The 24,793-nt window shown below is 36.6% G+C and overlaps 1 protein-coding gene across 4 annotated transcripts in view; it reads right to left on the bottom strand.

Annotated features, from left to right (window-relative positions):
- Positions 1–24,793, bottom strand: part of dock8 (dedicator of cytokinesis 8) — a 174,908-nt gene that overhangs the window by 37,959 nt on the left and 112,156 nt on the right. For all 4 annotated transcript variants that reach the window (XM_061928818.1, XM_061928817.1, XM_061928820.2 and 1 more), the window contains 6 exons: positions 23,717–23,869; positions 10,513–10,671; positions 10,328–10,428; positions 5,315–5,507; positions 576–719; positions 330–461 (listed from right to left, as the gene is read on the bottom strand). In XM_061928818.1, coding sequence (XP_061784802.1) covers positions 330–461; positions 576–719; positions 5,315–5,507; positions 10,328–10,428; positions 10,513–10,671; positions 23,717–23,869 — 882 coding nt within the window. The remainder of the gene's footprint in view (positions 1–329; positions 462–575; positions 720–5,314; positions 5,508–10,327; positions 10,429–10,512; positions 10,672–23,716; positions 23,870–24,793) is intronic.

Genomic DNA, 24,793 nt, shown 5'->3' on the forward strand with positions numbered 1-24,793 from the left:
TTCTATGATGGCAGGAGCTTTACCCCGAAACTAGTCATTTGTCAACAGACTGTATGTGGCGCATCACATTTACATTATGCATGTCATCAGTTACATGCTTCATAGTTTTATTCTGCACTATGACAGTGATTAACCTATTTTTACACTTTTATAACAGTTAAGAATGTTCAAACATTGTGATTTTAGTTAAAAACTGTTTTATCATGGCTACAGTTTGACAATAGACCTGATTATTTCTATGATTTCTAATGGGAAATATGTTCAAATAGTATCTTGGAAAAGATTGTGTTCAACCTTTGAGTATCTTCTGGTGGTCTTCCAGTGATTACCTTGTGAATGATGTTATCAAAGGCTCTCTGCAGTTTGTCGTGGGTGGATGCCAGCTTTCTGAAGTCCCTATGAGCCTCCAAGATGGGTATGATTACCTTGTAGACCTCGTTAACTGCCTCATACAGACCGCCCTGATAATGCAAGCAGGCTCTGGGTTACCATGACGATGCACTATACGCTCAAAAACCTAATCATGAATGTATGTATGTTGGATAAAGAGAAGCAACAGGGTGGTTTTATCTCACATTACTGAAGAGCTCAGAGGCCTGCTCCAGCAACCCGACGAGGCCGCTCTCCGTGAAGTAGCGCCCTGAACACACGCCGTCTTCGTCTGGGGACAGGATGTCGTCTGACACGGCTGACTCCTCCAGCACGTTGGGGGAGATGCTCTAAGGGGGAAGAAAAAAAATCCATCGGCCAATCAATCACTTAGCCCTCTTAATCACATTAGCAGTCACATGGCTGGATTTAAAAGGAGAGTAGGAAATGGAACTAATGTGATGACCCTCCAATCAATGACCTGTTGACTGCTGGAGGTCATCATGTCTTCTCCTGACACACATCACTGCTGTGTGTGTGTTAATTGTTTATTATAACCTGCGCCAAAAAGGTTGTGTAGCTATCAGCATGGGTTTATTGATTTATCAACTTTCAACAGGTTTTTAATATCAGCCAGATTTATTTATTCATTAAAATTGTTTAGAATCCACATATTTTAAGTAGTAAAGATTGTCATTTGTAATGGGCAAAAATCATATACCGTATTTTTCGGACTATAAGTCTCAGTTTTTTTCATAGTTTGGCCGGGGGTGCGACTTATACTCAGGAGCGACTTATGTGTGAAATTATTAACACATTACCGTAAAATATCAAATAATATTATTTAGCTCATTCACGTAAGAAACTAGACGTATAAGATTTAATCGGATTTAGCAATTAGGAGTGACAGATTGTTTGGTAAACGTATAGCATGTTCTATATGTTATAGTTTATTTGAATGACTCTTACCATAATATGTTACGTTAACATACCAGGCATGTTCTCAGTTGGTTATTTATGCCTCATATAACGTACACTTATTCAGCCTGTTGTTCACTATTCTTTATTTATTTTAAATTGCCTTTCAAATGTCTATTCTTGGTGTAGGGTTTTATCAAATACATTTCCCCCAAAAATGCGACTTATACTCCAGTGCGACTTATATATGTTTTTTTCCCTTTTTTATTATGCATTTTCGGCCGGTGCGACTTATACTCCGGAGCGACTTATACTCCGAAAAATACAGTACTCTGTCAGTTTGTAATGATAATAATAATACACATTTTATTGTATGTTATTATATTTTATTTATTAATTTGTGTATTAACTTAGTGAAATACTTATTTCGCATTAATACTTATTACTTATTTCTAAATTACGAGCAATAATCCACAAATATCATATTTAGTACTGTCATATGTATAATGAATAATAATAATAATTGATTAGATTTATAAAGCACTTTTCTAAACACTCAAAGCGCTTCACAGAGAACCGAGAACCCATCATTCATTCACTCCACATTCACACCTTGATGGTGGTAAGCTACAATTGCACTGGGGTAGACTGATGGAAACGTGGCCCTACGACCGCCACCAAACAATAATACACATCCATACACCAGTGTGAGTGGCACTGGAAGCCAGGTGGGTGAAGAGTCTTGCCTAAGGACACAATGGCCGTGACTAGAATGGCGGAAGCTGGAATCAAACTTGGAACCCTCAAGTTGCCGGCACGGCCGCTCTACCATGTGAGCCAGGTCGTATAAATACATCTCCTAATGAGGACAGACAGCATTGATACATTAAACATTATTAGTATCTACATGTTTTTAATTCAAATAAATATTAAATATAATTAATTGATATATTTCCAAATTTGTTGAGAGCAATTTTTTATATTGAATACATAATTTTGAATGGGCAAAAATAACATATTTAATGAGTGTACAGTATATATTTTACTTAATATAAAAATGTATCAAATTAAATAATGACATTAATTAATGTAAATACATATTCTCATTATTAATAATATAACATCATGATCAATATACAGCCTTATTATATTTTATAAAAACTACCTATTACTTCTGTTTGACTAAATCTGTAAAGTAGCTTTAAGCATGTCAAGCATTATGTCAAACGTGTTCAAAATGTCACATATTTCATGTTCGAAACGTCACATATTTCTTAATAACTATTAGATTTTATGTTGGGTTCAAAGTAGGGATGTCCGATAATGGCTTTTTGCCGATATCCGATATTTCGATATTGTCCAACTCTTTAATTACCGATACCGATATCAACCGATACTGATATATACAGTCGTGGAATTAACACATTATTATGCCTAATTTGGACAACTAGGTATGGTGAAGATAAGGTCCTTTTTTAAAATATTAACAAAATAAAATAAGATAAATAAATTAAAAACATTTTCTTGAATAAAAAAGAAAGTAAAACAATATAAAAACAGTTACATAGAAACTAGTAATTAATGAAAATGAGTCAAATTAACTGTTAAAGGTTAGTACTATTAGTGGACCAGCAGCACGCACAATCATGTGTGCTTACGGACTGTATCCCTTGCAGACTGTATTGATATATATTGATATATAATGTAGGAACCAGAATATTAATAAAAGAAAGAAACAACCCTTTTGTGTAAATGAGTGTAAATGGGGGAGGGAGGTTTTTTGGGTTGGTGCACTAATTGTAAGTGTATCTTGTGTTTTTTTATGTTGATTTAATAAAAAAAAACACAAAAAAAACGATACCGATAAAAAAAAAAAACGATACCGATAATTTCCGATATTACATTTTAAAGCATTTATCGGACATCTCTAGTTTAAAGGGGAGATAACACTTTTTTTGCCTATCCTTAACAGTCACTATGTAAGACAAGAACAAATGTTTTTCTCTTTCTAATGCATTCTAATTTGTAATATACGGCAAGTCTGAGTTGGCTAACAATGAAGCTAATGGGAGTCCTCTACTGTGCCTATAAAGCCCTCTAAAAAAAACTTCAAAAACAGCCAACAATACTCCATTTACATGTCGTGACCTGAATATTAACCAAGTATCAGCGTTATTGTTCTTATAAGAGCTAAAGCCGTAAAACTACTTTCTGCGGCGCACTGATCACAAAGAGGAAACTACCTTATGCATCTGGTGAGCTGCTGTATCGCCTCTTAGTTGGTAAAAGTTAATTCCAGATCATAAATCATGCCTCTCACTTGCATAGTAGAAGGTTGTGGCCATAAACCGAGAAGTTGGTCATCTTTGACATTCAACTTAGACTTGAACACACAACAAAATGCAAGTTTGCGGCCACCTTTTTTTTTACATGTGTGATGATTAGGATTATTTCTTCATCTAAACAGGAAGACATAAACATCCCATCACTCAGCATTCCAGTGAGAGCAGATATGTACAGTGTTTGTGTTATGTTCGTAGTTTGTATTTCTTGTTTAGCAGTTAGCAATACTGCTAAACGATGCTTAGTGTTTTATTAGAGCTGGATCTGCTCATCACTCAGGGTCTAAAACTTGTAGCCCATCCTCCGTTTATATTCAGGCTAAAAAATGTTTCACAAAGTAGTCGTCATTGGCTTACATGAAGTCTGCCATGTAGTGGAGTGGTTGTTTTTGAAGGAACAGCGAATGTTATGATTAGAGATGTCCGATAATATCGGACTGACGATATTATCGGCCGATAAATGCTTCAAAATGTACTATCGGAAATTATCGGTATCGGTTTCAAAAAGTAAAATTTATTACTTTTTAAAACGCTGCTGTACGGAGTGGTACACAGACGTAGGGAGAAGTACAGAGCGCCAATAAACCTTAAAAGCACTGCTTTTGCGTGCCGGCCCAGTCACATAATATCTACGGCTTTTCACACACACAAGTGAATGCAAGGCATACTTGGTCAACAGCCATACAGGTCACACTGAGGGTGGCCGTATAAACAACCTTAACACTGTTACAAATATGCGCCACACTGGGAACCCACACCAAAAAAGAAGGACAAACACATTTCGGGAGAACATCCGCACTGTAACACAACAGAACAAATACCCAGAACCCCTTGCAGCACTAACTCTTCCGGGACGCTACAATATACACCCCCCGCTACCCTGCCCACCTCAACCTCCTCATGCTCTCTCAAGGAGAGCATGTCCCAAATTCCAAGCTGCTGTTTTGAGGCATGTTAAAAAAAAAAAAGCACTTTGTGACTTCAATAATAAATATGGCAGTGCCATGTTGGCATTTTTTTCCATAACTTGAGTTGATTTATTTTGGAAAACCTTGTTACATTGTTTAATGCATCCAGCGGGGCATCACGACAAAATTAGGCATAATAATGTGTTAATTCCACGACTGTATTTTCCGGTATCGGTTGATATCGGAATCGGTAATTAAGAGTTGGACAATATCGGAATATCGGCAAAAAAGCCATTATCGGACATCTCTAGTTATGATGGATCTGTGAAATTAATGTGATGCCGTATGCTTAAAATGACTAAAACATGTAAACATTACATGTTATTCTGAATGTGCCTGTTACTACATTACATATATAATTACAGTACAGCATGTACATAAAACGTTGATGTTTTTTAAAAAATGTTTTTAAGAGCGATTTATAGGCGGAATAAATCAAATCATATTACCGCTATTGTTAGCTGACTCTTTCTAGCGTTTATTTACAAATCACAATGCATAATGCATAGGGATTGTGAATAATAGGCTAAATTCCCCAAAAAGTGCAATTCCCCATTCATAAGAAAAAGTATGGTAGGTATATGTTGCATCCAGAATTATCTCCGAATCCAAGGGCATGGAAAGTCAATAGAGTAGTTCAAGCCATTCACTAAAGATGACAAATGTTTAAACCTTGGTGTAGGTCTGTGCTCTGTATGATCTATTGTCTGCTTCTACCTGGAAGGTGACACTGCCTACGGGCAGGTACTTGTGATCCTCCAGCATGCTGAGGTATTCGGCCACCAGGGCGGCGGCATGCACCAGACACATTGCCGACTCAGTGTAACACTTCCTGTTGTTGTGCTTCTCGGCCATATTCTGCAGCCAGGTCAGGCGGAGGTCTGGGGACGTCTGGTAGCCTTTTGCTATCCTGGTGGTGGAACATCAGGAAGAGGGTGTATCATATGTCATATTTGTGGATTTCCTACATTCATTAAAACAGACTAATGGCAACCAAAACAATAACTGCATTCTTATGTATAATTTTTTTAAATTTTGATCGTCCTCTTTTCATATGATGTTGTAGCAACAGGAGTTCTAAGGTGTGATTCCAGGTTTGGGCTATATAGGGCATTGGAATTTTGCCTGCTGGTTAGCACAAGCCATAGAGAGAATAAGAGTTGCAGCTTGCTTTAAGGCAGGGGACTCCAACCTTTTTTCTTCCGTCACTACTCCGTCGGTACCGGAAGACTTGATCGGTCCACGCGTGCGCGACGACTGGACTGGACTGGACTTGCATTTTTTTTTACAACGCAGCTTTACGACGTCATGTTCTGTCATAGTTGAATATTTAATCAATCAATCAATCAATCAATGTTTATTTATATAGCCCTAAATCACAAGTGTCTCAAAGGGCTGCACAAGCCACAACGACATCCTCGGTACAGAGCCCACATAAGGGCAAGGAAAAACTCACCCCAGTGGGGCGTCGATGTGAATGACTATGAGAAACCTTGGAGAGGACCGCATATGTGGGTAACCCCCCCCCCTCTAGGGGAGACCGAATGATAATGAATGTTTTGTATAAAAATAGCTTACTTAGGAATAAAAGGGAACAATAATATAAACATGAACAAAGGGTAGATTTAAAAAAAATCAGGTAATACTATCGCCACATTTTCAATAACTTTCACTCTTCTGTCATTGCAATAAATGACGCACGGGAATGCCACTGACCCCCATTGTTAAAGCTTTGTTTGATATACTTTGAATTTCTATTTTTAAAATGTAATTTTTTTATTTTTTTTTAACCATAGCACTTACTGTAATCTAAATCTATATCTGACAAAAGCAAACTTTTGAATGATCAGTATTGTGATTTGATGTATGTGATGTAAATAAAGTAGTAAAAAAAAAAAGATTTCTTTATCATTTAAGGCTGCTAAGCACATTGTTCAGGTTTCTGTACAGTTTTAAAATATATACAGTATTCTTAAGCAACGTTTGTTTTGTTTTGTATGTCATCTTTAATAGTTGACGGAAGTGACGCAGTCTTCGTGCATGCGTGGACCGAGTGTGTCTTCCGGTACAGATCGAATAGTGACGACGAGCTACTTTTACTAAATAAAAATTGCTGACAGCAACACCTTTTTGTAACATTTTCATAGCACATTTTAACCCAAACAAAAGGAGAATCCATAACTTACATTTTGTAATAAAACATTTAGTTCATCTGTTCAGTTCAGTTCAGTTTCAGTTTATTTCGAAAATGCATACGATACAATGTAATGCATCACATATTTACAGTTGTTTCATTACAGCACGTCCGAAAAGGAGTAGGAAGAAGCTGAGTTTATTTAATCCTACCCCTTTTCATACCATAGCAATTTTATCCCATTTCCTTGTTCTATATAATATAAAATATAAAATACATAAATAATCCATCTTAAAAAAAATACATAAATAATCTAACAAAAAATTTTTTTTTTAAATAAATAAATACAAAATTCAGTATTTCAGTATGTATTTATTACTAGTCCATGGACTTTGTGTTTTATTGATATGACTGACATTTAAATTGTACTTTATATAGGAAGCAGCTTTTAACTAAAACATTAACATTAACTAAAATATTGTCTTAATAATGCTATTTTATGGAAATGTGTCTATACCATAGGCATTATGTCTGAATTGAGCAGTTCTAAAAATACTTGGGCTATCAAAATTAACACGTTAGTACAAAATTAACGTCAGTACAAAAATTAATGCTATACTCACTTAAAAATGTCACTCCAAAATACAGCTTGCAAAAAACTCCAGATAAAACTGTTACCAAGTTTTAGGCAAATGTTCCCCTGTAAAAATTTACGGGATAACTGATGGTGAGCAAATATTGGGGTCTTAAGCAAATTGTATTGATGCAAGCGAGTAATCACTTGTGATTAATCATGATTAATCCAAATTAATCATGATTTTAAAAAAATATTTGATTTAAAAATAGATATTATTTGACAGCCCTAAAAAAATACTAACAGTTTAAGCAAATATTATTTGACCCTTTAAAGAGCTACTCAAAATCGGCTAGAAAGCTACACGAAGCTCACAAGCTACTGGTTGGAGACCTCTTGCTTTATACTGTTTTGTAAATGCCAATACAAGGCTAATTTGTGAACACAATGATCATTCTACTGACGTTACAATATTCTATACTCCTATATAAGATAGATGCTGCGGTACCGGTATATTTTGAATTTGTATGTCTTGACTACAATAACAATAAAGCTTTCGTACATGCACAAATATTTCTTCTGGCGATCTAAAATATCTGCCAAAAATGTTCTTTCGGGGTTTGCTTGGCAGCACTTTCGGCTGTAAATATCTTTCTCTTTTTGGAGCCATACCCAGCTGCACTTCGGCGGAAGGCAGGGTACACCTGGGACAAGTCACCACCTCATCGCAGGGCCAACACAATTCAGAACTTTTCCATAGAGCTAACCCCTTTCGGGCTCACATTTTATGTAGAGAAAACCGATCAATAATGTATGTCCATGTCGGGCACTTTTTTAATAATACCAATAACACCAAGATCTGGACCTGATCAGTTATAGACAAGTAGGGTGGCGACACACGTGACTCAAACAGGCTCCACTGTAATATAGTATTGTATACAGATACACATTTCTGCCACGCTCACCATCAACACCGGTGCCCCACAGGGTTGTGTGCTAAGCCCTGTGCTCTTCACCCTCTTCACACATGACTGCATAGCCTCTTCAACATCCAATCTCACTGTCAAATATGCCGACGACACCACGGTACTTGGGCTCATCAAGAACAATGATGAGACAGCATACAATGCAGAGGTCCAACAGCTGGTTTCATGGTGTGCTAACAATAACTTGGTTCTTAACACTAACAAAACCAAATAACCAATTGTAGACTTTTGCAGGAAAGGGCAGAACAAACACCCTCCACTTTTAATTAATAACAATCTCGTAGAAAGAGTCAAGCATTTCAAATTCTTAGGGGTGAACATAACAGAAGATCTATGCTGGGACATTAACACGGCTTCTACAGTCGGAAAGGCCAAACAATGTCTTTTTTTTTTGAGGAAACTAAAATGCGGCAAACATTCCGCAGAAATCAATGGTAAACTTTTACAACTGTGCCATCAGCAGTGTCCTCACTTACGGCTTTTTAGCTAGCTGCACTAAAACGAACCAACAGGCCCTCCAGCGAGTGGTTAAAGCGGCGGGGAAAATTACAATGACGATACTCCCAGAGATGAGTGCCATGTACACAACTCGTTGCCTAAAGCGAGTACACAACATCCTGAAGGACAGATACCACCCAGCACATGGCCTCTTCAACCTGCTACCCTCTGGAAGGAGGTATAGATCGATTTGTGCCAGGACCATCAGAATGTCTCACAGTCTGTATCCCCAGGCTGTGAGACTGCTAAATGAACAGCCTGCCCCTTTGCGGCCTCGGACCATATTATTACCTCACTCTTCACCACCTCAATAATTGTGCTCTGGACATTGCATTGCTGCAACATCAACGTAACACCCATCAGACATCTGACTGTTCCCACCCCCACGTCCCTCTATTCGCCATCTTCCTAATAATGCTAAACTGTAAACTATGGTCAACCTGCACTTCAATGCAGTTTCTATGGCGCTGGACAAAGCTCAAACAAAATCTCGTTGACATGTATGACTTAAGTGTTACTATGACAATGACAATAAAGGAATTGATTGATTTATTGATTGAGATTGAAAAATAATTTAAAATATTTTATCATCTGCAGCCACTCAAGATCACAAACAGGAAGCTAACAAGATTTGGCTTTGACAAGTTAAATTATGTTCTGGAACCTTTAGCACCATCTATAACATAAATATTTTTGTGACAGTATGTGTATATTTGAGCGTGTATGTGTGTTTCTGACCTGGTGTGGATTAAGAAAATCATGAAAAAAAAGAAAAATTGTGTACCTAATTCTCTCTTTAAAAAACACAATCAAGATGGTTGCATTATCCTTCCAAAAAAACGGTCAAATGAATTATGAGGGCAACAAAATAAATGTAATTAAAATAATTCCTAGTGTATGTAAACTTTTGACCACAGCTGTAGATATATAGCATGCTATACATATATAGGTATAATTATGTGACCAGTACAAATAAAAATAAATACCCACTACTACAATATATATAATTCAAGTTCATTAAAGGACTGCTGAAACAACAAATCTAACAAAAATCCTTTTGTGTGCATGTCTTTATGAAAGACTGCAATATGGAAACATTGTTTTAATGTACAGTATGCACAGCATGTCTATGTTTTGGGACTGAATGAAGGTTTTTATAAAGCAAGTGATTCACTTTTGACTTTATTTGCTGACACGTCAAATCGTGCATCTGGAGGCCAAATGTTTTGATCCCTAATAACCAACAAGTGTGCTGTGTGGGGCTGAGTTTGGGTTAGAGTCATGGCAAAAAGGGGTCATGTAAAATGATTGAGAACATGTATGTTTCTTTTGTCTCCACCACACACAAAACACACTGTATGCATTTGCATGTAAACAAAAGCAGCTCCGAGGGTAGCCAAACCGCGACCACATGGTTACCATGGCAAAGGGAGGCAAACAGAAAAACAAGGACAACCGCAGAGGAATAGACATGAGCAGCAACATGGCTTTTCCACCATTGCAGGAGGAAATGGGCTTTTTTGTGTTGAGGTCCTAACCTGTACATGAGGTCCATGAGCATCTCTGGATCCTCCTGGAACTCTCTCATCTTCACCGTGTCTGAAAGAATGCTGTTAAGGTTCCTCAGAAGCTCGTCCACCTGTAGGTGACAGTCGTGAAGTTTAGTGGAGTTCATAATAACAGTGTTGCGTGATGTACAGTAACCGTGTGCTTGATTTGACACCTGCTGGGGTAACTGTGTGTTCTGCATCTCAGCATCCTCCTCAGCGTAAGCAAGGATGGTGCGAAGGGAACATCTCAAGTGTTCCTCCTGGAAGTCTGAGGACTTGCCCACCAGGGAGGCCAGAGACATGGTGACCTGCATCTTCACTCTGGAGAAGTTCTGCTCAAGACACATCGAAACAACAATTTACCTTTGACTGATCTCTGCAACTTTCCTCAAATGATGCTCAAGTGCAATTGTAGCTTCTTAAGATATTGATCTCTACTGATGACTTTCTTTTATGCAGCTTAAACTCGTTAAGCTTGGAGTCACATTGTTAAAACACTACACTTTCATCTAAATAGTATACCGTATTTTTCGGACTATAAGTCGCAGTTTTTTTCATAGTTTGGCCGGGGGTGCGACTTATACTCAGGAGCGACTTATGTGTGAAATTATTAACACATTACCGTAAAATATCAAATAATATTATTTAGCTCATTCACGTAAGAGACTAGACGTATAAGATTTCATGGGATTTAGCGATTAGGAGTGACAGATTGTTTGGTAAACATATAGCATGTTCTATATGTTATAGTTATTTGAATGACTCTTACATGGTACATGGTACCTGGTATGTTACGTTAACATACCAGGCACATTCTCAGTTGGTTATTTATGCCTCATACAACGTACACTTATTCAGCCTGTTGTTCCCTATTCTTTATTTATTTTAAATTGCCTTTCAAATGTCTATTCTTGGTGTTTGGGTTTATCAAATACATTTCCCCCAAAAATGCGACTTATATATGTTTTTTTCCTTCTTTATTATGCATTTTCGGCCGGTGAGACTTATACTCCGGAGCGACTTATACTCCAAAAAATACGGTATAATATCCTATTATAATATAAATACATGTCAATACAATACATCTAAATATAATTTAAATAAACACTATAATATGAATAACTATAAAAGTATATAATTATTCTATAATCTAAAGAAAGTCCCTGATATCAGTCAAAAAGTAATTTTCTTATGTGAAGACTTCATCATTGCCCTCTTGAACACTAATAAAAAAAGCCATCGATGACTTCATTGATACAATGCATAGCATGAGTTTATGTCCTATAATCACAAGGACAAGCAGAATCACAGGACACTTACGGATAATATTTTTACCTATAATTTGGATACTACAACAAGTGGTCTACTAATAACCGACATCAGTGATCACCTACCAGTTTACACAATCTTTGACGGAAACTACAGGAAGAAAAAAAAGACATTTCGAAGACCATGCACAAAATAAAGAATGAATGCTTTTAAGAATGATCGGAGAGAACAAAGTTGGGAAAATGGGTACATTTAAAATTATGTAGATGATGCATATGGAAATTCTTTCAATACTTTCATGGTGCTTTATGACAAACATTGTCCCCAAAGAATTGACTTTGTTCATCTTTTGCTTCTTACAATCAGATCTACATCTGGAAATTCTTTCAATACTTTCATGGTGCTTTGTGACCAAACATTGTCCAAGGAATTGACTTTGTAAGAAGCAAAAGATGAACAATCAACCATGAATGACAACGGGACTGAAAAAATGCTTGTAAAAAGATAAATACATTATGTAGAACATTTGTAACACAAAGAAACGTCCTCCCCATGGCTGTAACCACCATTGAGGACACCAAGGTCATGTCCTCTGTTTTTTTTAAAGTGACAAAAAGAAGATTGATATAACTGATGGCAAATATACTTTGTGTAGGACATCGTGTGGTAGAGCTTCCTCTCAGTAAACAATCTTTGGTCATTTGCAGACAGCTACAATTCCCTCTCCCGACACAAGAGAGAGAGAAAGGTGACCATTGAATGGCTCAGTCAGTGTCTTGTCGGTCAAGGCTCTTTGGCTACTATACTTGAAGGTATGCCAAGGGGTACGTGAGATTTTTTTTAAATATTCTAAAAATAGCAACAATTCAAAAATCCTTTATAAATATAAATAAAAACCTATCTTTTTTTCCCAAATAGTTCAAGAAAGACCACTACAAATTAGCAATATTTTGCACTGTTATACAATTTAATAAATCAGAAACTGATGACATAGTGCTGTATTTTACTTCTTTATCTCTTTTTTTCAACCCAAAATGCTTTGCTCTGATTAGGGGGTACTTGAATTTTAAAAAAATTCACAGGGGGTACATCACTGAAAAAAGGTTGAGAACCACTGCCCTAGAGGCCCAAAAGTCCCACCCACGCATGTTTTAGCCCTTCCTCGTCCAATTATCTTTAATATGATCAGTCTGTGAGCGCGGGGCAGAGAAAAACGACACAGGAAAAACAAAGGAAAGCCAAATACAAACTAAATGGTAGTGCAGGTCAATGAAGAGATACGAAAAGAAAATACAAGCCATAGTGACACAGACTGCTAAGAAAAGAAAAATGAAGGCGACGTTTGACAGCAGCTACTTCAGCATGTCCCTCACAACAGCAGCTGCTGCTTTCTGCATTGCTTTGACGACAGCACATGAGGTGATAAATTAAAATAATAAAATGTTGATGAAAACAACTGCATATTATTAAAAAGGTGATATTATGGTAAGCAGGTCTGCCTTCTCCCAGCATGGCGTGAATGTGGATAAAACATTCATAAATGGTTCAAAAGTGTCACTTACTAAACTTTAAATTAAATTAATAGCAAACATGATGGTGTGGTGTGTTATACTGTAGTTAAATGTAGTTATCTAAAGTATTAGATAACAATACTATATTATTTGTTTCTATTAATCATTTAAGCCTTATTTTATACGTTCTTCAAATAATGCCACTTTGCACATCTACAAGCTTGTTGCGATGTGAAGTGAATTATATTTATATAGCGCTTTTCTCTAGTGACTCAAAGCGCTTTACATAGTGAAACCCAATATCTAAGTTACTTTTTTTTTTTTAAACCAGTGTGGGTGGCACTGGGAGCAGGTGGGTAAAGTGTCTTGCCCAAGGACACAACGGCAGTGACTAGGTTGGCGGAAGCGGGGATCGAACCTGGAACCCTCAAGTTGCTGGCACGGCCACTCTACCAACCAAGCTATATCGCCCCTTCCGATGTGTTTTGTGTGGGTGAGTGATAAATAAACAGGCCTAAATTTTAAATCAATTACTCCAGTACTTTTTTAAGAGCAAGTAAGCAACCCAGTGTGTAATTATCATAGTGTATTCACAGCCCCAGCAGGTAAAGGGATATTGTTCAGTATAGTGGTCCTATTAAGGGCTTTGTGATATGAACATTAATGAGGTGAGTTGGCACGTGGATTCTAGTGGACAAGGTCTGGATGGGAAAAAGTCCAGGGCCAAATTTTTGGCTCAGTCCACCCCTTATTGTCACTTGTCATGTCAGTCAGGTGAACTGTTTATACACATTGATTTTGTTAAAGGAAAAAAAAATACCGTGCTCAGATGATTTCCTTGAAAGAATGACCGTATAGCAGACCTGGGCAAATTAAGGCCAATAATAACCAAAATTGTTAAAAGTTAAGTTTTTCAATCTGGCCCGCCAGACATTCCCAAATAATTTTTTTTAGATCTTTAAGATGAAAACTGTAGCTGCCATTATGATGTGCAATGATGAAAACTACCGTAAGTCTTGAACTGTACAAAGTATTTCAATGGTTGCATTCTGCCCTTTTGCATAATATATAAGTTACTATGGTAATCTAATCAGTTACTATGGTAATCTAATTAGTTACTGTGGTCATCTAAGTCACAGCAGCTCAGACGAGGCACCAAGCAGTGTGGATGGGGAGCGTTTCCAGAGCCTGATATGCGGGTGTCAGGGACAGACGCGGAAGGAGATTTTTACAACAAAGTTCTAAAGCTTAGTGATGTATCAGATGTATCAGATAGCAGGTGGGTTTATATTTTAGCCTTTGCGTTCATATTTCGCTGTGTTTGTTGCATTTCGCTTTATTGTAAAATATGTTGATCGAGAGGGTGTGTGACGTTCTATGTTGTCAATATTCAGTGTTTTATCGTTCATAGTTATTATTGGAAATCCCACATTCTTTATTTTCATGTACATTCTGGGTGTCTCATTCAGTAAAAAAAAACATAAAATTCCATTCCGTTTTTTAAGGTGGTCTGTCATAATGTTTTTAGCATTCAATCAGACATTATTGTGAGGTTTTGTATTACCGGAAGTGTTCCTAAAAATAGATATACCGGCCCACAGACACATTTTTTTTCTCTAAATTTGGCCCCGAGTGAAAATAATTGCCCAGGCCTGCTATACAAGCCGTTTTCTCCGCTTGTCCGTTATGTAGCCTAAATTTAACAGCATACCAAAGTAAAAGAGTAATACCATTGTACAACCTAAGTTTTACTTTTACTCTTGTACTGCTTGTATTTTGTTGTATACATTCTGTAATTTCTATTTAAATGTGTGTATGTTTTACAAATTTTATTAAAATAAACCTAAAATTCATGACTATTTAGACATGTCCCCCTTTTGTAAGTTTGGTAATGTTTTATACTAGCTTTTTTGCTTTGATCGACCTCGGGCCAGAGGTTCACAGCACAGAGAGCAGGCCCATCAAAATTTCCACAGGAATTTTCGAATTTATTTATTTACTTACTCATTTATTTATTTATTCACTGTTGTGTTACAGATTGAGTACAAACAAATGTGTTAGAAATTATTATGAAACGAAAAGGAGTAGGAATAATAAACTCTGCTTCTTCCAACTCCTTTTCGGTTATGTTGTAATAATAATCCTAGTAACTGCCGTTGTGTCCTTGGGCAAGACACTTTACCCACCTGCTCCCAGTGCCACCCACACTGGTTTAAAAAATGTAACTTAGATATTGGGTTTCACAATGTAAAGCGCTTTGAGTCACTAGAAAAGCGCTATATAAATATAATTCACTATATAAATATAATTCACTTGTAATGAGAAACTGGAAACCTGATGAATCATATTGTAATTGTATACATGTTTGAAATAAACTTACACCATAACCATAAACAAAAAAATTATTAACTGAAATAAATAGAAAATTATGAATTATAATAATAACGTTCCTATTCTTATTATACTGGAATTATGGTTATCTTTACATTATAAGTATTATATATTGTTTATTTTTTAAATTCAAGATTACTCACTAAATATACTTATTAAAAATAAAATGGATAAACATAAAAGCATGTAAATCAATAACATTAAAACATAATACCACTTTCTATAGTAATAACAATAATAATAATAATAATACTTTTTAATAGTAATATAGTCTTATTTTTTAACTGTGACACTTATTTTCTACCACATAAGTCTAATTTAAACTTGCATTCAAAACAATACACCACAAAAGGTTTTTCCTAATAACATTATCATTCACACTCAAAATGATTAAACCTTTATTGAAAACTGTTTTTTTGGTACATTTATAAACGTGCTGTAGTTTAACAAAAAAACAAAAAAAACACACAAATTAATATTAATTTTAAAAATATATACCGTATTTTTCGGACTATAAGTCGCAGTTTTTTTCATAGTTTGGCCGGGCTCCAGTGCGACTTATATATGTTTTTTTCCTTTTTTATTATGCATTTTCGGCGGGTGCGACTTATACTCCGGTGCGACTTATACTCCGAAAAATATGGTGTATATATATATATATAAATAAGTAGTGGCCATCTCATAAAAGTACGTAGATTATGAAAATTAATGTAATATTTAAGGTTGAATAATCATTCTGAATGCAGCTGTAAAAAGTAGTACATTGGCTTATGAGTTTAATAGGTTTGTGACTGAGCTTGTGACCCAAAATACTTATATTTCAAATTAAAGTTCTTCATTGAAAGGAATTGAAATCAATTTAATATATGCTCAGGCTCTAAAAAAACACCATCATTTTAACATGTAACATGCTTTCTAGTTGGAAAACCAAACCTTTAGAAACTATACAATAGAATGAGCAGTACTACAAACAATTATGAAGTACTGTAATAATAATCTACAGTATTCACATTGAAGAGTGGACTTTTACAGTATCTCAATAAGTGTTTGCGGTTTAGATTTTATTTTAACGTCTTTGGCTGACATTATCGACTCATTCTGCGTCACTATGGTGCAGACGAGTGATGCTACGGGCATACAGTTGTGCTCATAAGTTTACATACCCTGGGAGAATTTATGATTTCTTGGCCATTCTTCAGAGAATGCTTCATGGTTGTGTGAAGCTATTTATTGGCAAACAACTATGTTTACTCTTTTTAAATCAAAATGACAAAAGAAAGTACCCAAATGACCCTGATCAAAAGTTTACACACCCCAGTGACTTTGATCTGATAACATGCACAAAAGTTGACACAAACAGGTTTGAATGGATAATCAAGGTTCCAATTCTCACCTGTGACCTGTTTGTTTGTAATTAATGTGTGTGTATAAAAGATCAGTGAGTTTCTGGGCTTCTGACAGACCATTGCATCTTTCATCCAGTGCTGCACAGATGTTTCTGGATTCAGAGTCATGGGGAAGGCAAATAATTGTCAAAGGGTCTGCGAGAAAAGGTAGTTGAACTGCATAAAACAGGAAAGGGATATAAAAAGACAAATGGGCTGCATGGTCGCGTGGCCAAAAAGTTAAATTTTGGTCTCATCACTCCAAATTACTTTGTTTCAGAAGTTTTGAGGCTTGTCTCTGTGCTGTTTGGCATAATGTAAGCGGGATACTTTGTGACATTTGCGCAGAAATGGCTTTCTTCTGGCGACTCGACCATGCAGCACATTTTTCTTCAAGTGCCTCCTTATTGTGCATCTTGAAACAGCCACACCACAATTTTTCAGAGTCCTGTATTTCAGCTGAAGTTATTTGTGGATTTTTCTTTGCATCTCAAACAAATTTCCTGGCTATTGTGGCTGAAATCTTTGCTGGTCTACCTGAATCCCTCATTTTCCACTTCTTAATCAGCGTTTGAACACTGCTGATTGGCATTCTCAATTTCTTTGGATATCTTTTTATACCCCTTTCCTGTTTTATGCAGTTCAATTACCTTTTCTCGCAGATCCTTTGACAATTATTTTGCCTTCTCCATGACTCAAAATCCAGAAACATCTGTGCAGCACTGGATGAAAGATGCAATGGTCTGTCAGAAGCCCAGAAACTCACTGACCTTTTATACACACACATTAATTAGAAACAAACAGGTCACAGGTGAGGATTGGAACCTTGATTATCCATTCAAACCTGTTTGTGTCAACTTTTGTGCATGTTATCAGGTCAAAGTCACTGGGGTATGTAAACTTTTGATCAGGCTCATTTGGGTACTTTCTTTTGTCATTTTGATTTAAAAAGAGTAAACACAGTTGTTTGCCAATAAATAGCTTCACACAACCATTAAGCATGAGTGGAAGAAAGGTTTTTGTGTTATCATTCATATTCTCTGAAGAATGGCCAAGAAATCATAAATTCTCCCAGGGTATGTAAACTTATGAGCACAACTGTACATTACTGCTTCACTAAGTTGGGTACAAGCTCGGTCATGTTTTTGATTATTTCTGTCTTCAATTCAATTATGTTTTGGTTGAATCTCACGTGGTTCACTGTGACATTCGGTACGCTAAATAGCAGTGGGGAGGCTCATAACCTGAATTTTTGCTAGCAACCTAAAGCATACCACTCGTACCCCAAAACACTCATGAGCTGGGGCACTCATATTATAGTATATAGGAACTGTGAAATTGATTATATTTTCATAAGATTAATCTAAATGTATTCCTTAAACATCAGTTTATAATAGTTATGCTATATTCTAGATGATAAATCATGTTAACTGAAATATTATATATTTGTACATCATGCTATATTCAGGTGCTCTATCAATAACCTCTGGAAGAGTGGGATTTATCTATCTGTTATGGTCTAGCGGGGAAAACAAAAATGACGTAAAAATGTGGCGTACAAATTGAATCAGCGCCCGAAAGCATCATGATGATATTGAATCAGGAAGTGGAGCCTCGGCTGCCTGCCCGTCTCGTATTGGGCTGATTATGTTGCATCCTCCGCTCAATGTTGTTAAGTCCTCATGCTGCGTGTGCTCGTCTCTTCATTCTTCACTCTAACTGTCAACGACAACAGGCTGACAAGCAGCCATGTGCATGCCCAGGTGTGTGTGTGTGTGTGTGTGTTTGTACCCATACATACACGTGTCGAGCACCATCTATCTCTAACATGAGCAGCAAAGCGGGAAATGATCCCCCATTAGCAGAGACATAATCATCCATGGATCATCTCTACGGCCCCATTCTGTTCAACTGAGCATGGAGCCTGAGCCTAACCACCCATCACTGCCCTCTAATGCACGATATACTCTATATGTGTGTGTATGTGTGTTTGCTGAAAGGTAGCCTACTTAATACATTTGGCTTTCTTCCTTTTCCTCCTGTATACTTTTTAAAGCGCATTAAAATATACATAAATAGTCAATTTAGAGGAATAAAGTAGAACTTCCAACATAGTCATCAGAATATATAATACATACATACATTTTACAAGAACATTTCATGATTTTAGATTTGTGTTGAAATTCTGACTGTATTCTCAAAATATTAGCACTTTTTTCCTTACACTAGTACACAGGTCATTTAGGTAAAAGTACTGTCCTTTTTAGACAAAAACTATTGAATGTTTTTGTGTATTATCTCTATATTCCTCCATAAAATAAGGACATTTTTGTTGATTTATATATATTATCAAAAGTGGCATTTTTACTGTTAGGTACAATTTTAAATTATGCCATGATTTGTTTGGAAAGTGGTTAACGGGGGGGCTGCGTAGCTCGGTTGGTAGAGTGGCCGTGCCAGCAACTTGAGGGTTCCAGGTTCGATTCCCGCTTCCGCCATCCTAGTCACTACTGTTGTGTCCTTGGGCAAGACACTTTACCCACCTGCTCCCAGTGCCACCCACACTGGTTTAAATGTAACTTAGATATTGGGTTTCACTATGTAAAGCGCTTTGAGTCACGAGAGAAAAGCGCTATATAAATATAATTCACTTCACTTCAAATTACTTTTGCACTTGTATGACAGTTACAATGAGATAAAAGACTGTGAAAATATATTCCAATTGAAAAAAATATATAAAGACAGTTAAAAGTTAAAGTTAAAGTACCAATGATTGTCACACACACACTAGGTGTGGCGAAATTATTCTCTGCATTTGACCCATCACCCTTGATCACCCCCTGGGAGGTGAGGGGAGCAGTGGGCAGCAGCGGTGGCTGCGCCCGGGAATCATTTTGGTGATTTAACCCCCAATTCCAACCCTTGATGCTGAGTGCCAAGCAGGGAGGTAATGGGTCCCATTTTTATAGTCTTTGGTATGACTCGGCCGGGATTTGAACTCCCAACCTACCGATCTCAGGACGGACACTCTAACCACTAGGCCACTGAGTAGGAACAATAAGATCACATGGACAGCCATAAGTGTTTACATTTTGCTTTATATTTATTATTTTACTTATTTTTTGCCTGGTTTTGTATTTGTTTTGTATCATCCCGTGAAGTGAATATTACTTTTTTTTTTTTTGTTCGGTTTGTACTCCATGAAGTTTTGCACTTGTTGTGTTTTTTTGTGTGTTTTTTGTTTGTTTTCATTATATTTGGATGTAATTGTTGGTTTATATGATATCCGTTAAGTAAGACTACGTATTATGTTGAAGGGGGCAGGAAAATATAAGATTTTTCTTCATCCTGCTACTTCTCAGGCATTGGTGTGTAAATGTATAATTGAATAATTGAGGTATAATTGTCTATCGATCAAAGATGCACATCAATGAAGGAGATAAATAAAAAATGAATGAATGAAAAAATGTTAAACTGTCACTTAAAACATAGTCTGTAAATTTAATAAAGGTTTTATGATGGCCACAGCTAGACCCTTGAACTGATTATTTCTATTTTACGGCCCCCTAATACAGTGCGTATATGCTTTTTGTGTGCTTAAAAGAAGGGTAAATGATGCATTTATGTTTTTGTCGATGCCTCCTTTTATCAAAGCTTTTCTTTTCAGAGTTGGAAGCAGAAATTATGCAATAATGAAACATACAAGCAGTATATTGTGTTTGAGTGTCACATGACTTCTAAGCTAATTCCTATCACAGATTCCTCAATATTAACAAATATGTTGAGGCAGAGAAGACTGTGTGTGTGTGTTAAAGTGCACTCCAGAGGTTGCAGTATGTCTTTCATTAAAGTGTGCCTACTGTAAACACAGGAAGCATCAAACAAGCACAAGAGATGATGGAAGATGGTAATATTCCACTTTCTTTTGAGCTTCTTGACTTTAGTAAGTTCCAGTTGAGCCAGTTAAAAAAACTCCTCTAGTTTTAACCAAGTTTAATCCTTTCTGCATAATCCAATGAGATCCATGCCAGAGCTGCCTTTACAAAGATAATAGTGCTCACTTTCGATTAATATCAATGCAACAATGTTTTTGTACTTCACCAAATAAGGTGACCAACATTTTAGAAACTGCTTTCAGCGTGATGCAATCCACTCCCACACCCTGACCTTACAAATTGTGTACGATTACGTATACGGTCTTGAAAAACACTTTACTTTTTTTTTTTAAATTATTACTCAAAATTTGTCTGCCAAATTTTGAAGAGGGGTGAACATTATAGCTAATTACTTATTGTAAATTCTGTTGGTTGTGTATAATTGATTGCTGAATAAATTAAATCAATTAAAGGGGCCCCATTATGCAAAACCAACTGTTTTTTAACCTGATGGTACCTGCTTATGTGTATTTGAGATATGTATAAGTCCCGAAAATATTACATCAGAGGCATTGCAGAGATATTTATAAAACAATCTTGCCTTCCTTCCTGCTTCCTCCAAAACGGCCTGTTTGGAATTTGGTTCAAGTGTGACGTCAGTGGATTATCCATATATGGTAGCAATCATAGGCTCCAGCACCCCCCGCGACCCCAAAAGGGACAAGCGGTACAAAATGGATGGATGGGATGGGTAGAAATCAACCCAAAATTCCTTGCACCAGTAAGCCTATTTAAATGTATTTAAATGTGGCTGTGCTACAACATCATGTCTACGACGAAACCCAATAAAGGAAAGTGCTCTGTTGTTTGTTTGCTTTAACCAGCACAAGTCAGTCACGACACATTAACTTTCAGACTCATCTGAAGTAAAAAGTGCCTTACTTTTAACTTTTATGACTCGTGGCAATGGGCGTTCAACTGTGAGGTAGTTGCTCCGAGTGTGTGCAAAATTAGTTCTGCTTCAACCACAGACCTTCACAAAAAAATAGATTCTACGGAAAAAAACTTAAAAGGTGAGTGCGGTGGACGACTATCTATGGCAACGGAGGAGACAATGAAACGGTAAGTAATAACAGTAGGTTAGAAATGTGTGAATGATACGTTAGCAATGTTACATATACATATACATATATATATATATATATATATATATATATGTATATATATATATATATATATATAAATAAACATATATACACAGATATACACATATATATGTATAGACAAACCTATATATACAAGTTGTTGTGTAGATAGCTGAGCCCTCTAAAGTAAGACAATAGCAGCACAGTACTCCGCCAAAATAAATAATTATTTTCCTAAACATTACTTTAAATTGGGTCAGTGCCTACTGTGTTTGGTGATGGACCAGTTTGTAACATGATCCGTTAACATGATCACGATCCTGACGAACGATTATGTACCTAACTGTATGGCTGGCTTTGGCCTCTATTGTTTACCAGGTTTCGAAGCAGCACTGCAGTCAGAGTATTAACATGATATAGAATATGAAAGCATGTTATGGTCAATATACACATGCATACAGTACGTCAAGGATTTAGCATTGGAGAGATAATGACTCGGTAGAAGTTTAACTTTAGCTAGTGTATAGTACCACATTTGCAGTCAAGCTTTCTTACTTTCTGTCCCCGGCATCTTCCTCTCCTTGAGTCAAAAACAAACCGCCGTGAGCCGCTGGTCTCACTATGTCATCTGGGATGTTGTGTTGTGGTGAAATGTAAGTAAAAATTGGGTGGTGGCAATCACCGGTGTCCATATTCCATACAGTCTTAGCAAAACAAAGCTGCCGGGGCATTGGACGAAAGCCTAATTAGCTTGACGGGGTGTGGTAAGATTGCTTCATTTGCATCTAACAATTCCGCCTCTTAAAACAAAGGCAGCCAAAAATTGACTTGAAGCAATATCTAAAGCTAATCTTTATAGCAAAATCTATGCAAAATGTTGACCAAAGAACCATCATTACATGTCAAAATGAAGTGTTTTAAAAATAGAAAAAAATCATGATATGACCCCTTTAAGACAAAATAGAGCGCAGAAGTTGGCTGCAACCAGCAGAGGCGCTGTTGAGTCCCGCTCAACTTGTTTGCGAACTAAAAAAAGGGAAGAAAGACATGACGCGCCCACGTTATGGCGCAACTTCTCTAGTCAGCATCATTCTGATCAATACCACAATGTATGTGAACAGGAATTAAGAACATTGAGGAAGATTCTCCTACAACTCTGAAAATATATTACAAAAATGTATGGCTAATTGCCCCAACTCTCAGCCACGCACACCCCATCCCCTTCATTATGTTATAAAAATGTAAAAAATGCTGAATCAGCAAAGTCAGTGAAATGCAATATGTGAAGCACTGCCAAACCCTGTGTAAGACTTGCAAAGTTAACAAAAATGAACCGATTCTTCTTTGAAAGTGGAGCATTGTTATCTTTGTAAAAGTTGATTTTTTTTTGGCATCTGATTACATTTTGCAAGCAATGTTGTGGCCAGACATTGAGGAGTGTCTGACTTCATTTAAAGAGGGCTAAGAATGTAAGGCAGGCAGACAGTGACATATCTCTCTGCTCTCTATTCACCAGCACATCCTTCAGGAGGAACTTTCTGCAGAGAGCCCAAAATAGATATGGCAACCACATAAAAGCGGCAGAGAGGAAACGTGGGATAAGATGTGTATGAGACCAAGTATCTTGAGCCATTCCATGCTCTTATGTGCACTTAAATTCAATTTCTTTGACAAGCTCAGAGGTCTTCGATAAGGATTTATCTAACTGAAAGGTCGCCTGACATTTGCTTTTTTGTCTGGCTCCTCATATGTCGCGCCAGTCCGGATAACTTTTTAGTGAGTTGTGTCAGAGTGCGCTTACGCTGGCATTGCTGTAGCTGTATCTCATGATGAGGTAGAGGGTGGCGCACGCCTGACTTCTGTTCTCATCCACGGGGCTGCTGCAGTAGTGAAGCACCTTCTGGCACAGGTCTGCGCATTGCTCGGCCTCCTCTTCGAAGAGAAGCTCGCCAAACTGCAGAAAAGACACAAGAATAAGTCGCAAACTAGCTTAAGGTTAACAGATGCTGGTGCGGAGCCAAACTCCCTAATAGAGGATGAAAATGGCAGCTAAAAGGGCTGTTTGCAACTTGCTCAAAGTTAAATTTTTTAAACCAGAAAATAGCTTATGTTACCATTAGTGGTTTAACAGAATATATATATATATATATATATATATATATATATATATATATATATATATATATATATATATATATATATATATATTTTTTTTTTTTTTTTTTTAAGTGTCTATATTTTTCACAATTACGGTGCGTTCAATTTACCTAGAAAGTTGGAAGTTGGAGCTCATAATGGCGCCACGGCCAAATTATGAGCGTTCCAGTTACAAAGTCGAAAATCAAGATGGACACATCCATCAAAGCTATTTTTACACTTGCTTGATCTAGATCTAAATACACACTCACACATACACACACACGTATACTGTGTGTGTGTATGTATGTATATATACAGTGTATATATATATATATATATATATATATATATATATATATATATATATATATATATATACACATATACACACACACACATATATATTAGGGCTGTCAAACGAATAAAATATTTAATCGCGCGAGTAAATTGTAGATATCATTTTTCATCATTAATAATGTACACTACACAGATACATTTTAAGTTTTAACACCATTAATACACAATTAATTTGCTTTAATTAAATGTGTTTTAAACATTATGCTCTTTTAAACAGCTCAACACAAAAAGGACAAACATGGCAGTAAAAAAAAAATCCCTGCTCTGTGTTGGTGTCTTGGCAGATTTTGTATTTTGCAGAAATACAGAATTTGTATTCCAGCTTTAGGAGCACTTGCATTCAGAGGAGGAGCTACATCATGTTTAGATACCAGTTTCACGC

The sequence above is a fragment of the Nerophis lumbriciformis genome, linkage group LG33 (genome assembly GCF_033978685.3).
Source record: "Nerophis lumbriciformis linkage group LG33, RoL_Nlum_v2.1, whole genome shotgun sequence".
In the NCBI taxonomy this organism is placed as follows: domain Eukaryota; kingdom Metazoa; phylum Chordata; class Actinopteri; order Syngnathiformes; family Syngnathidae; genus Nerophis; species Nerophis lumbriciformis.